The sequence below is a fragment of the Schistocerca serialis genome, chromosome 1 (assembly GCF_023864345.2).
Source record: "Schistocerca serialis cubense isolate TAMUIC-IGC-003099 chromosome 1, iqSchSeri2.2, whole genome shotgun sequence".
In the NCBI taxonomy this organism is placed as follows: domain Eukaryota; kingdom Metazoa; phylum Arthropoda; class Insecta; order Orthoptera; family Acrididae; genus Schistocerca; species Schistocerca serialis.
Genome location: NC_064638.1, coordinates 385,183,329 through 385,199,186, shown reverse-complemented (window position 1 = coordinate 385,199,186; position 15,858 = coordinate 385,183,329). Strand labels below are relative to the sequence as shown.

Sequence of the window (15,858 nt, the reverse complement as noted above, 5' to 3'; positions counted from 1 at the left end):
GAGGGAATTAGATTAGGAAATGAGACGCTTAAAGTAGTAAATGAGTTTTACTATTTGGGAAGCAAAATAACTGATGGTCGAAGTAGGAGGATATAAAATGTAAACTGGCAATGGCAAGGAAAGCGTTTCTGAAGAAGAGAAATTTGTTTACATCGAGTATAGATTTGTGTGTCAGGAAGTCCTTTCTGAAAGTATTTGGATGGAGTGTAGCTATGTGTGGAAATGAAATTTGGACAATAAACAGTTTAGACAAAAGGAGAACAGAAGCTTTGGAAATCTGGTGCTACAGAAGAATGCTGAAGATTAGATGGGTAGGTCATGTAACTAATGAGAATTGGGGACAAGAGAAATTTTGGTACAACCTGACTAAAAGAAGGGATTAGTTGCTAGGACACATTCTGAGGCTTCAAGGGATCACCAATTTAGTTCTGGAGAGAAGCATGGGGAGTAAAAATTTTAGAGAGAAACCAAGAGACGAATAAAGCAAGCAGATTCAGTATTGTTTAGCAAGTGCATAATAATAATAACAATAATAATAATAATACCTTTGATTGAATTGTTTACTATTCCAATCCAGATGTTCTTGGTCTGTCCCCTGCTGTGATTACCCAATGAGATGTACCAATGAGAAAGTGGATTGTGCCATTGTGATTTCTTGCTGGCTGCAACAATTCATGTTGATTCATGACTTACAGTCCACTAAAACCTGATGTGCAATAGCTATTAACTCTCCTTTACTCCTAATTATTAATGTTCTACCAGAATGTTCCTTACCATAGTTATTAATTCAGTGACATATGACAGTGTCATAACTTATTTAAAATACTGCCTAAATAAATTTATTGGTGTTATTCTCATTTTGGTTATTTTAAATTTTGTAGTACTCGTGACCTCACTTGTTATTGTGTGGTCTTTCAGATGAACTTTAAAAATTATTTGATAATTGAGGACTTGTGAATGAGTACCTTTCTCCTCCCTATTGTGAATAGAGAAATATTTACAACTAATATTTCCCACCGTGTTCCTGTAGTTTACAGCACATTCCTGCAAAGAATGTGCACCTTACATCAGTTCGCTCCACTTCTGTTTTTAACATATTCTCCACTGCCAATTCACTTGACTGTTAGCTGATTGCTTGTGTTTGTTTATGATCACATTGTACTGTAGCGCATTTCTCACTGTTGTGTGTGTAATTTGCGATTGAACGTATTTCATTGTAAGCATGCCTATTTCTTCCTGCTTCTTTAAAACATTTTTTTTGAGCCTCCTTCTAACTTTCTGCATGGTTTTCTGTATACCACCTATGATTTATTTCCATTATAACACTTCAACAAAAAGTGTCAGTTTTCTTATTTTCAGTCTGTTTAAACAATTTTTTCAGTAAATCCTTTCATCCTTTTGTCTCCCGATAATCCCACCATGAATTCCTGCTCTATCTGTTTCTGCCAGTTCTGAAAACTATCTTTTGTCCTTGCAGAACTCTAGTCGCACATCAGAACTCTAGTCGCACATCCTTGTCCTGAAATCTTGTGTGTCACATGGTATCCCACCTAACGAGCTTACCAATAAATTGGCATCCCAGGCTGTCACCTATCCTACTGCAAGAATCTCCTTCTTTCCTATTCCATCAGTCCCTCATGCACACCAATCAAGTCCTTCATAATCATACAAACCAAGCTCATACCATACATGACAGCCTCCACTATATCCAAAAAATCCTTTCAGTCTGTGGCCACAACTTCTTGAATGCCATCACTGCAGTAGAAATTTGCCTTTCAGCAGTTGGAACAGCATTTCCAGCTCCATTCGAGGAAGCTATTCCAGCTACTCTTATATCTGCAAGGGATTGTCTATAGCTGAGTAAGAGCCTACCACTCTAGTCCAACTCTCCCCCCCCCCTCCCCCCTCCCCCCCTCCCTGTCAACTGCTCATAGCTTCTGGACCATCCCTTGCTGACTTACTCGGCCGTCCATGAAACACCCTATTCCTATCATGTAACACTTGTCAATCCTTCTGCATCCCTGCAGAAGTCTCTGTACTTTGTTAAGGAATCATCTTTAGTACCTAACCTAATTTCAACCATACTCAACTTGTGAAGGACCGTCTTTCCTTTGCTTGTTCTTTGCAGTGGAGATATTTCTTTGTCACATCCATTGACAACATCCAGGCAAAACTCCATATAGAACCTCATTAGAAACAGTTCTAACTTCCCTCTAATTGTGATCTTTCCCCTTTCCATCCAGTTATCCCATGGTAATCTTTCCGAAATTCCTCACTTCCAACCGGGCCTCACCTTCCTTTCCTAAGTTCCTCTTCATTGAGCCGAACATCTCCGCCAACTTTCAGACACCTCTGCATGCAAACTTTATGACCATAATCCCATTCCTGAAGTCCAAAATGACCTCCAGCAGCTCTTCTAAGCCCTAGGTCCATCCCAAAACCTGACACCTGAACCCACCTCCCTCCTTACTCTAGCACCACCCCCTACCCCAAATTCTTATTTTCTACCCCCTCCCCAAAGTCTGCAAACAGATCTCCCTACAGGTTGTACCATTGTGGTTGGGTATAGTGCTTCCACAGAATGCATCTTTGCCTTTGTTGCCCAACACCTCAAAACTGTTGCCCATAATTTCCTGTCCTACAGCCGAGACAAGGCTCATTTCCTTCACCTCTTTTCCACAGTTCCTGTCCTGTTACCACTAGACTTCTTGTTGATCACTGTTAATGCAGTATCCTTATTCACTATCATCTCTCATGTCCATGGCCTTACAGCTATGGAACACTACCTTTCCAAATGTCCCCTGGAAACCTTTATTCTTTCCTCCATAACCTCATCACCTACAAATCTGCTTCAACTGGTCCTTCTCAACTTAACAAGTCACCTGCCTAGACATTGATCTCCAACTCTCAGATGGCTCCCTGGATACGTCTGCTCATAGCAAGTGCACCAACCACCAAAAGTACCTCCACTTCGATAGCTGTCATGCACTCCATGCCAAAAAGTTTCTTCCTTACATCCTCACCACCTAGGGATGCAATTTCTGCAGTGGAAAGCAGGAGTTGTTGAAATATACTGATAACCATAACAGAACCTTTACTGATAGACACTATCTTTTCCAGCTCGTCCACAAACAGGTCTCCCATGCCATCTCCTCCAACACCAGTAAACCTGTTAACCAGCCACCAACCAGCGCTCTTCTTATCACCCAATATCACCCTGGCCTTGCAAATCTCAACCACGTTCTTAGTTGGGGATTAGACTACCTCTCATTGTACCCTGAGATGAGGGATATGTCACCCAAAATCCTACCCACATCACCCAAAGTTGTGTTCTGCCATCCACCTGACATACATAATGTACTTTTCCATCCCTTTTCCAGTTCTGCTTTCCAAGGGTCATTTCCATGCAGTTGGTCCAGCTTTAATACCTGTCCCACACACCCACCCACACCTCCTTCAACAGTCTAGTCACAGGGTTTTCCTGTCCAATAAAGGGCAGGGCTAAGTGTGAATTTAGATGTGTTGTATACTGGTTTTGCTGCAGTTACTGTACAGCATTCTATGACTTGCAAGAATGGCCACTTCCAAACTGTGGCAAATGACAGACTTGACCATCCAGTTGATGAACATGTTGCGCACCACAGCAAAAATGACATCGACAGCTGCTTCACTGTGCAGTCATTTGGATACTTCTTTCCAGCACAGGCTTCTATGAACTATGCCTGTGAGAATTGTCTGTCCAGCATATCGTGTACTCGCAATCGCCATAGACTAAACCTCCGCCAATCTGTTTCCCACTGCCTCACTGTACTTTTTTTCCTTCTCTCTTCTGTTGACACCTCTCCTTCCCCATTCATATCGTGCACTCCCAACACTCTTCCTCCCCCTTCAGTATGTGGAGTCCATCTAATCCGCCCTTTCCCTTCCCCCCTCCCATCCCTTCTCCCTTTCTACATATCTTATAAGCTCTTCATCCCTCTTTCTTCCTTTCATCTTGTTGTCCAGCTGCTGAGTTATATCAGTTGAAAGACTTGTCTTGCACTAATCCTCTACCCTCTCCTTGTGTTGTGCATCTTCCCCTTATGTCTCCCCGCCTTCATCAGCCCAGGCAGTTGTTCTCAACAATCAATAATCAGTAATTAGTCTCACAACAGGGTTGGGAATGTGCATTTTGTTGTCTGTGTGGTTGTGTGCATGAATGTGTGTATTTTTGCTAGGAAAAAGGCAAGAATTCAAAAGTTAGTGTGAATACTGTTTTCTGTTATTTGTTTCTGTCTGCTGTAGATGAGTGGTTGCCTTTTGCTTGTTTTACATTTTGTGTGATTTTATATGCATTCTCTTGTTAATTAGGCAATTATCATACAGAGTTAAAAATAAATTTTCTTCTTCAATAGGTTTTGGATCCATGCTTAGGGCAATCGGTGCACAAATAGAAAAAACAACTAATAGAGAGGCATGCAGAGACCTGAGTGGGCGACGGCTGAGGGATATAAATGAAGAGAAAAGGTGACATAAACATAGATATTTTACACAAAAATTATATTTTGTTAGTAGTATGTGATCTTACAGAGCATTTATTGTTCAGTTGTGGATGCTTTGAGGATCTCACCACAAATTTAATTTTTTTAGATGATTGTAAAGGGTTGTAAATGGTATTAGATACTATTGTTTTGCATTTGTTTTTGAGTATGCTGTATTTCATGCTTGCATCATATTGGAGTAAACACACTTTAGTGCACCTGTAGTGTATATGAGAGGTGAATGGAAAGTTGTACTAACTTGGCAGATTGAAATGATAATGCTGATATGGTTGAGAGATTAAAAAGTTCTCTTTTTTTGTTTTGCTGTTGCTGGTCATTTCGAGTTTTGAGGAAAAAAAAAAAAAAAAAAAAAAAAAAAAAAAAAAAAAAAAAAAAAAAAAAGGGGGGGAAGCGTGGTCAGTGTAAAACATAAAATAAATGTTTGTCTTCATTGTCATGTATCACTCGCATCATTACTCATACACTTTTCTGTTTATTGACATCTCAGCCTCCTTGTTTCAAATAACTAGAATTTGGGAGACTTTGGCCTATTAGTTTGCTGTTTCTGGTTGTTGCCAATCTTAGCAATTGTTTGTTACGGTAATGCAGTAATAGTGCAGTAACGGTTACTATTTCAGTGTAAAATGCTGTGTTTGACTGCTTTTCATGCTAAAATAAATGATGAAACAATTATTTGGACATGTGTGTGTTACGTACAACCCCTTATCATAAAAACCGGACTTATTATGTATAGTGGGGGCTAATCTTATAGCCCCTGGACACACAGCACTGTATTAGAGGGGCAGAGCTCTGTCTGTACATGCAGCAATCTATAGGTGGCACTAAACTTTAAAGAAACAGATTAGCTACATTAATTAGGCAGATCAGGAAGAGGAGATGCTAATATTTTAGTGTGTCCCTGCTAGAGTCCTAGAATTGGTGTTTTATTAATGCTAATAAAACTCACATGTTACTGGGAATATAAAGCAGGTTGAAATCAGAAGTGAATAGCAGTGAAATGTAAAAGTCAGATTGGAATATATATCACAGGGATAGGCTAGACAATTATGATGGTGGCATAATTATCATTGTAAAGAAACTGTTTTTACATGATGAGGTTATTACAAATTCCAAGTGCATCATACAATGTGTGACAGGGGGTGCTTTTGGTACCACTGTTGTTTCCCACCATTTGCTGTTTTGTTTATGAATGGAGTTGTTTGATTCATGGGAGAGAGTTGCTGAGAAATTTAAAAACCATAACTATCCCGTAACGACCTGCTTATGTAGTTTCAGGAACCAGCATTACATGAGGATTTTAGGTGAGTACTGAAACCTCCTATATATCACTCATAGGGACTGTGAAGACAAGGTTACACTAATTACAGTACACACAGGTCATTTAATTACACTGCACCTGTATGGAGTGAGAAGACATCCTGGTAAGCAGTACAATGGTATTTCCCATGCACTTACAGTGGTTAGCAGGGTGTGAGTGTAGATAAAGGTGTATGAGAAGAATAACTGTTAGTAATCCTCTGTAGGAATACAATTTCTGTGATTAATTTTGCTAGATTTGTGCAGAAGTAAGTAATGTGTTGCTTGATTCTTCTTGTAATGTACTCTGTCAGAATTTTATTGCAAACCTCACCATGAAACAAAACTTTTTTCTTGTGTTGTCTGTCATTTTACTTTGACAAGCATCCCTCTCTGTATCTCTCTCACACGTACTAAATAATAACAATATTATAAAAAGAAGAGATTGTTACTATATAGTGGAGATGTTGAGTTGCAGACAGGTGCAACAAAGACTACTAAAAATATTACCTATTGGCCAGAAGGCCTTCATCCGAAAAAGACAACTCTCTCTCTCTCTCTCTCTCTCTCTCTCTCTCTCTCTCTCTCACACACACACACACACACACACACACACACGACTGCTGTCTTTGGCTACTGGGCCCAGACTGCGAGCAATTGCGCATGATGGGTGGTGGGGGTAAGTAGGAGGCTGGGGAGGGGAGGAGGAGAGAGAGCAGATTATGGGTGGTGGACAGTAAAGTGCTGTCTGTGGGAGTGTAGAGGGGTGAGGTGGAGACAGGGTAAGGCAGCTAGGTGCAGTCGGGAGGTTAGACGGGAGGAGGGAGCGGAAAAGAAGAGAGGTAACAAAACTGCGTGCACTTGTGGAATAGAAAGCTGTGGAGTGGGAACAGGGAAGGGGATAGATGGGTGAAGGACAGTGACTTATGAAGATTGATGCAAGGAGGGTTATGACAGGAATGTATATTGCAGGGAGAGTTCCCACCTGAGCAATGCAGAAAAGCTAGTGGTGGTAGGAAGGGTCCAAATGGCACAGGCTGTGAAGCAGTCGTTAAAATGAGGAGTATTGTGTTGGACATGTGCCAGCAGCTGCATGGTGCAGCTGTTTCTTTGTCACTGTTTGTTGGTGGCCAATCAGGCTGACAGTCAGCTTGTTGATTGTCATGTCTACATAGAACAAAGCACTGTGGTTGCAGCATGTTTGTGACCAGACTGCAGTAGATGGTGGGAGGAGGATGTATGGGACAGGCCTTGCATCTAGGTCTATTACAGGGATGTGAGCCATGAGGCAAAGGGTTGGGAACACAGGTTCTCTAGGGATGCGCAGGGATATTGTGTAAGTTTGGTGGGTGATGGAATACCACTGTGGGAGATGTGGGAAGGATAGTGGATATGACATTCCTCATTCAATGCATTATGAGACATAGTTGTTTCCAGTTCTGGATGGTACTGCGTTGTAAGGAGAATCCTTCTCTGTGGCCTCATCTCTGTATATTCCCACAAACACCATTTTTCTGTACTCAACCCTTACCCTGCTCTCCATCCTCCCTCCCTGCCCCAACCTCTTGCTTACCTCCACCACCCAGATTCCTTCGCCCATCATGCACAGTTGCTTGCAGTCTGGTCCCAGCTGCGAGAGACAGTGGTGTTGTGTGTGAGAGCTGTGTTTACATGAATATGTGTGTATATTTTCTTTTCAGAAGAAGGCTTTCTGGCTGAAAGCTGACATGTTTAGTAGTCTTTTTGTTTCACCTGTAAGCGACTCAATATTTCCGCTATATGGCGAGTAACAATCTATCCTCTTCATAAAATTGTCATTATTCCACCCTGGATTTTACATTTATAAATAAACATATGACAAAATGTGCTGCTCTTCATTAGATCTCCTCTATTAATCCTACCTGTTAGGGCTCCCACACTGATAAGGAACTCTCAAGAATCAGCTGAACAAGTGTCTTGTAAGACACTTCATCCAGGGATATGTGACATTTCCTTGCTGTTCTTGTAATGAGTTTCAGCCTACTTCTTGTTTGGAAGGGTCCTTCAAATTCAGGTAGCTCTTAATTGTTGCTCCTGGATATTTTGAAATTGTGGTTGTTTCCAGTGATTTGTCACTAATAGTGTAACTGAACAGTAATAGTTCTCTCCACCCATTTATTGTCTGTTTTTGGAGAAATTGTGGCATTCAGGCAATTGGGAAAATGTGTGGGTAATTCCCGTTTTCAAGAAGGTTCATTGGACAGATGCACATAGTCATACACTTCTGTTTCATGATATTCTCCGTGTCTAAAAATATCCTTTGCAGGAATAAAAAAGGATTTTGCAAACAGTATTTCTGTGAATTTAAACTGACTTTGTTCATCCAGGAGATCCAGAAGGCAGTATGTGGCTGCACCATGTTTGATATTTTGATGCTTGACTTCTGTAAGGTATTCAGTACAGTTCCACACTGTTAGTGAACAAAATACGAAGCTACAAAATATAAGGCAAGTATTGTAACTGCATTGAACACTGAAGCAGCTAGGTCTCAGAACACTGTTCTTAGTGGGAGTAGCTGTCAGATATGAAAATGGCTTTGGACGTACTACAAGGAAGTGTTAATCAGGCTACTGCTGCTGCCTGTAATGTACATACAGGACATCCACAATTATAAGTTCCAGTTTAAAAATACTGTAGAAAGAGAACACTGGTTGGAATGATGCCAAATTTGAACACCATGTTATTAACACAGGAGGGAAACGTAATGGAACAAAAACAGAATTTAGCAAAAATTTGACCAATAGATGACACTTAAGAATATTAACATAAATGGGGTCGGGTACAAATGTCAGATGAATTGCAATTGATGGATATGGTTTAAGTTTCACATTACTACATCTTTACTGTTCAATGTGCACGATTGCACAAGTTCGGCTGTCAACAGCTGTGGTACTGTTAGTGAGGTAAGTCTATCTACCATGGCAAGGTCGTACTACATCAGCTAGAAAAAATTGGGTTTGAATTGTCCTGAAGCCAAAAGTAAGATAGAGAACAAAATGACATTGGTTTTTAATTGCCTTGGGGCCAAAAACTGCATAAAAGGAAGTGGCATTGGTTTTCAATTGTCTTGAGACCAAAAACACATAAAAAGCAAAATGACGTCGGTTTCTGATTGTCGTGAGACTGAAAAAGACATGGCCAATATGCTGCCCACTTTATTCTGCCATAAGTTGAAATCGAGAAACAATATGTTCCACAACAGATCAGGGTGTCTCGGGGGTAACATTCAGAAAGCGTTTCACAACACATGTGTTCATTTCAGTTACGTTCATAATTGGAGCAGAGAACACAACATTTTTCAGATAACCCCACAGCCAGATGATAATTATGGTATTTATGAAATGCCTCTGCAACAGTCATTTCACAGGCTTTGCTGTGTGAAGAGGAGCATTGTCTTGCATAAAAATGATCCTACCTATGTGTCCATGTGTTGAAGGGTTGGAATGATGTTGGCGAGCAAATGACTATCATAATCCAGAATGAGATTTTCACTCTGCAGCGGAGTGTGCGCTGATATGAAACTTCCTGGCAGATTAAAACTGTGTGCCCGACCGAGACTCGAACTCAGGACCTTTGCCTTTCGCGGGCAAGTGCTCTACCACTGAGCTACCGAAGCACGACTCACGCCCGGTACTCACAGCTTTACTTCTGCCAGTACCTCGTCTCCTACCTTCCAAACTTTACAGAAACTCTCCCAAGTTTCATATCAGCGCACACTCCGCTGCAGAGTGAAAATCTCATTCTGGAAACATCCCCCAGGCTGTGGCTAAGCCATGTCTCCGCAATATCCTTTCTTTCAGGAGTGCTAGTTCTGCTAGGTTCGCAACAGAGCTTCTGTAAAGTTTGGAAGGTAGGAGACGAGGTACTGGCAGAAGTAAAGCTGTGAGTACCGGGCGTGAGTTGTGCTTCGGTAGCTCAGTGGTAGAGCACTTGTCCGCAAAAGGCAAAGGTCCCAAGTTCGAGTCTCGGTCGGGCACACAGTTTTAATCTGCCAGGAAGTTTGATTATCATAATGTTTACCAGTTACAGTACAGGTTAAAGAACCCACAAGACTCATCTCCTCTGAAGGTCCTGCGATAAATGATCCCGTCAACCTGTACCACACAGTCACCTTTGCAAAATGGAGTGGTACCAACTGACATGTGTGCGGATTTTCCGTTGCCCATGTCCTGTATTTCTGTGTATTGGCATCAGAATGTTCCATGGCCATTCATTATCCACTTCCATGCGAGCAAGAATTTCCAAAGTGAACATTTGCCTTGCTGGCATGCCAGCAGGAAGCAAATCCTGAACATGAGTGAATTAGTGTGGATAGCTATGCAGGATGTTTCGTAGTATTTGACGCTTTGTGCTTGGGGCATGTTCAACGTTTGGACAATTTCCCACGCATTGGATGTTTACACACCACCCCACAACCTCCCGTGCAGTGCTGTGGTCACATCTTTGACAGACTGCCACTTCAAAAGAACCTGTCTTTTCGAATTTTTTAATCATTTTCTCCCAACCCTTAACTGACATTGGACCAATGCCTTTTTCTATACCCTTAAGTGTCCAGACCTTTTGCAGGTCTAAGAGCATACAATTTTCATTCTTGTAAAAAAGCTTTATCAGCAGTACATGATCCACCATGGAGACAGTGAAGCTACGCATCTTGGGCAAAATGATGAACAGGCATGTGCCGTCCAACTGTTGATGTGCATATTATTGTGCTTATAGTGCCATCTATTGGTCAAATTTTCATTAAATTTTTTTTTGTTTCATGGTGTTTTCCCTTGCGTCAATAATATGATGATCAAATTTGACATCATTCTGAGCAGTGATTCTCTTCCTACAGCATTTTGATACTGGGACTTTAATTGTGGACACACTATATATTTGATGTGGCGGACAGTCAGATGTGAAGTGAGGATGTCTGTGGGTGATGCTGTTGAATGTATGGAAATCACAACTCCAAAAAATAATGTTGTGAAATGCAGAAAGATTTGTTGAGGATTAATGCTTGGTGCAGGGATAGGCATGTAACATATTGTGTATAAATGGACAGAAAGACCCATTGTGTCTTATTGCACCATTGGCAATTAATCACAGGAAATATTCACGAGCCAAAAATTCAAGAATATATCTTGAGAATGATTTAAAGCAAAACTACCACATACTAATAGTAGCAAGACGGACGAATCAGAGACTGATTCATTGGAAAAATGCTAGAGAAGTGTAATTCATCTGCAAAAGAGTTAACCCACAGAAATCATAGTGCAACTGATTCATAGCTATTGCACTTCAGACTTAGACTCTTCAAGTACATTTAGTAGAAATATAGAGAAGATTCAAAGAAGAGCAGTGTATATCATCACAGATTTGTTTAGTTACCCTAGAAACATCAGAGAGATGTTCATTCATCTCCACTGGCTGATGCCACAAGAGCATTGTGCATTTCATATACTGATGAAATTCTGTTATTTGACATTCCAAGAAGAATTTATCATTGTACTACTTCCTCACTCATCGATGTGACGTTAGCAGTAAGTCCAAATCTTACCTTATGTGGAGGCTTGCCAGTTCTTCGTGTGCAGCATTCATGAATGGAACAGGAAGTGGGGTACATCACAATGCATACAAAACAGTCTCTGCCATACACTGTAAAGGTCTCCTGGGAAATGTAAATGTGGAGGGTCTAGAAAAAGTAGTTGTGGAAAGCACAATGATACCTGTTGCCACATTAATTCTTCATGTAGTAATGTAATATTCTTCCTCACTTTGTTTGCTGTATTACCTAGTTAGTTCTGGACATTGCTCTGTTGCTTACTTGGAATGCCCTTACCACTAGAAGCTGAGTTATAAATTTTCCTTTTTGGTTCTAAGAATACATTTTTTTATGTATCAATTGTAACAAACATTCATTGTATATTGCTGTCGCCACTCAGTGTTGGCCGTTGCACAGAAAAACTGTGGCAAGGTATTTTGTATTTCCACTTTTCTTTTGGATGTATAATGTAATACTTACAACTTTCACCAAGGTTTGTATGATCCCAATTCCTGCTTAGATTAAATAATGTGATGGACGTTCTGGTATTGGAAAAATACTAAATATTTTACTCTTTAATGTTTTCGCCTTTTGCGGCAGACTGAAGAAAAACTGGTATACTCATGCTTATCACTGATTGCAGTATGTTGTTTAAGCTAAAACTGTTGGTTGTGTTGTTATATTTTGTGATGAAATTGCTTCATCCTTAGTGTAACATGTAATTTCACACCATATTGAAATAGCATTAGGTTTTAAAGTCATTTTACTGTGTGAGGTTTGGTCTTTCCATATGATCTGGACAGTCGTTAACACTATACGTCGACTTGGAAAAAAAAAAAAAAAAAAAAAAATTAATGGAACTATTGTGGAAATAGTAGCTGCTGTGTTTCCAGAAGCTGCAAAATTATTCTTAAACCTTGTGAAAAAGGAAGGAATAACTTTCACAGGAAAGAGAATTAAATTTTTAATCATCAACATTTTAAGTAATCTTTTATGGTATGGGTGGATTACAATGATGTGGGAGTAATTGACTGTTTCTTTCTTTCTTTCATTTCTGTTACGATAAAAAAAATCATATAAATCAAGACAAATATTTACAGCATAAAAACACATAATGCATGACTGTGGTCACCGAAGTTAAGGTGTATAGTCTAAATACTGTGAGACAGAAAGACAATATCCAATAATGACTAGACATCGAAATCACCGCTTCAATTGTATGGCTGGTTTTGGGCTGACAGATCCCATCATTAGGTCAAATTACTCAAAACAAACAAGAGAAGAGCACTAAAAATAACCTTTACATATGCTTGTGGATGTAAAATAAAATGAAATAGGAATATTATTTATAAAATTCTAACAGCAATTGGCATAGGTATGATAAAAAATAAGAATGGAGTACATAAAAATACCATGGCAACAATTAATAATAAAAGAGAAACTGTAGTTGAAGAGCCATGTTTAAGAACCAGAACACCTAAGTCGGTGTTGCGACCCCAAGTCCTGTGAGACTGGGTAAGGCGGAGGAGACCGCCGCACTCAAGCTCAGAACACGGACTAGCGCACATGAAGGATGTAGTTCAGTTGGTAAACTTTGGTGTGACACTACTGTAACTATCTTTTAGAACGACTGGAAGTGAATGGCATGAGATCAACTAGACTGGCCATTTACATTTATATTGACAATTTTAAATGCATGATAAAAGGTAAAACTTTATAAAGTGATCTAAACGATGCAAAAGTCACATAGAAAAGTAGAATAATACAAATCTTAAGGGATTAATGAACACACTAAAATGAGGAAACACAATGATCTGGTGATAACCTGTAACTGAAAAGCTAGTAGTGTAGAGAGACCTGTGCAGAATAAAACCTAAATGAGCAATAAAGTTCTTGCCATAAGTGAAGGCACATATCATTTAGTGGCTATAAATTGAGTAGGATTCCAGTAGTATGCCATAATTAGATGTTTATAAAACCATCAAAAGTGTGAGGAATTCTACTTCCAGTAGAAGTCTTAAGTGTGTAGGTTAAAAAGTAACTGAATCATATAGTTTTTTGCTGTAAGTGATAAACATATGCCATTTATTTAATGGTTAGACGTATAGCAAAATTCCAATAATGTGCCATAATCAGAAATTAATAAGACTGTTAAAAGTACATATACAACACATAATTATCAGAAAGCAGAAAGAGGAAAGAGGTGAAGTTGAATGCTGCTTCAAGAAAGAAAGATTATTCAATAGGACCATGTGCTTAAGTGAGATTTGTTCATTGAAGATGAACAACAGATCATGGTGAACGCTGTGGAGAATTTCAGTTTCATCTATAATATTTAAAATGTGGCTCTTTGGCTGAAGATGTAAAATACTGCAGTCTATTTTATATGTGATAAAGAATAAATATTATGTTTCAAGCAGTTAATCAGTGCTGATTTTGACTTGCTGAGATCTTGGTGTTACCTAAAACATACATTAAAAGAGGGCCGGTGTGGGCTTTGTAGACTGATCAGCAATGTCTACATTGAATCTGATAGATACCTGACTGAGCATAATGATTGTATTCTCTAGTTTTGTGGTGTTTCAAATCCATTGTTCACTTTGAACAAACCTCACTCAAGCACACAGCCCTGTTGAATAATTTTTCTTTCTTGAAGCAGTGTTTGATTTCACCCTCTCCTCTTTCTAGTTTCTGATAACTGCGTGTTGCATATGTACTTGTAACAGTGACATTAATTCCTGGTTATGGCACTTGACTGGAATTTTGTTATCTGTATAACCGCTAAATGGCATATGGTTATCAGTTATGGCAAAAAATTTGTGGTTCAGTTTGTTCTTATTCTGCACACTTTTAAGAATTCTGCTTCCACGATTTTATTAATTTGTAATTATGGATTACTACTGGAACCCTGCTAAATGTATAGCCACTAAATAGCACGTGCCTATCACTTATGGCAAGAAATTTATTGTTCATTTAGGTTTTATTCTGCACAGGTCTCTTTAAGCTACTAGCTTTTCATTTAGAGGTCGTTATCAACTATTCATTTTGTTTCCTCATTTCAATGTGTTCATTAATCCTTTAAAATTTGTCTTACTGTGCTTGTCTATTTGCCTTCCGCATCATTTACACCACTTTGTAATATTTTATCTTCTATTACAATAATATTACGAAAAGGAAAGTAGCTACTTGACATATAGTGGAGTGTGGCTTCAGTTGCCCGAGACTTGCAGTCATGTGTGTGAGTTGTGATTATATGTGTGTGTGTGCACGCGCCGTGCGGTATTAGCCGAGCGGTCTAAGGCGCTGCAGTCATGGACTGTGCGGCTGGTCCCGGCGGAGGTTCAAGTCCTCCCTCGGGCATGGGTGTGTGTGTTTGTCCTTAGGATAATTTAGGTTAAGTAGTGTGCAAGCTTAGGGACTGATGACCTTAGAAGTTAAGTCCCATTAGATATCACACACATTTGAACATTGGTGTGTGCGTGCGCGCGCGCACACACACACACGTTTGTGTGTGTGTGTGTGTGTGTGTGTGTGTGTGTGTGGGGGGGGGGGGGGGGTCTATTTTTGATGAATGTCTTACTGGCCGAAAGCTTTATTTGTGACAGTCTTTTTGTTGTGCCTATCTGCGACTCAGCATTTCTGCTATATGGTGAATAACGACTTTCCTTTTCATAATATTGTTACATTCCATCCCAGGTTTGATTTTTATCTTCTATTATGCATTTAAAATTGTTCATTTGAATTCGGATGGCTGGGCTTGTTGGTCTCAAGCCATTTACTTCCAGTGATCGGAACCGATGGCTATTGTATCCTCACACCAAAGTTTACCAGCTTAGCTTCCTCCTCAGAGTGTGCTAGTTTGTATTCTGTGGAGTTTTCATTCTTATACATGCCTCTTCACCTAGGCAGTTTCTCTTCTTGTTATTAGCTGTTGCCATGATATTGAGGCGTGTTCCTTTCTCACTTTTCACCATATCTAGCCCTGCTGCCGTTAGAATTTTATAAATGACAGTCCTCATTCAGTTTATTTATGCAGACAAGCATATATAAAAATAATTTTTTCAGCACAATACTCTTGTTTGTTTTGAGTAATTGCACCTGATGATGGACATTTGTTAGCCCAAAACCGATTGTGAATCTAAAAATAAAAGCCTTACAGTGGAAGTGATTTCCACATCTATTACAGTGCTGAAGGTGCAGGCACTCTCCCTGTAAGATTATTTGTGCCAGTATTGACAATTTTGTTTAAAATGTTCAAGATATTGAAAATTCCTTAAATTGATCAAAGTCTGTTCTATTTTGTTCTTATAATTTCTTTCTCCTCCCCCTTCCTGCCCTCCCCGCCCCTTCTCTACTCCTCCATATGTGTAAATGTGGGATATAACTGTAACTGCATGCTAGTTCATTGCAAATATGTTCTGGAAAAATCAGGACAGCGGTAAGTGGAGCAGAATGATC

The 15,858-nt window shown here is 39.7% G+C and overlaps 1 protein-coding gene across 1 annotated transcript in view; it reads left to right on the top strand.

Annotated features, from left to right (window-relative positions):
• The window catches only part of LOC126470968 (replication stress response regulator SDE2), a 49,586-nt gene that overhangs the window by 21,902 nt on the left and 11,826 nt on the right, over positions 1-15,858 (top strand). Inside the window, exon 3 of the mRNA XM_050099018.1 lies at positions 4,395-4,506. Within this exon, the coding sequence (XP_049954975.1) occupies positions 4,395-4,506 (112 nt within the window). The remainder of the gene's footprint in view (positions 1-4,394; positions 4,507-15,858) is intronic.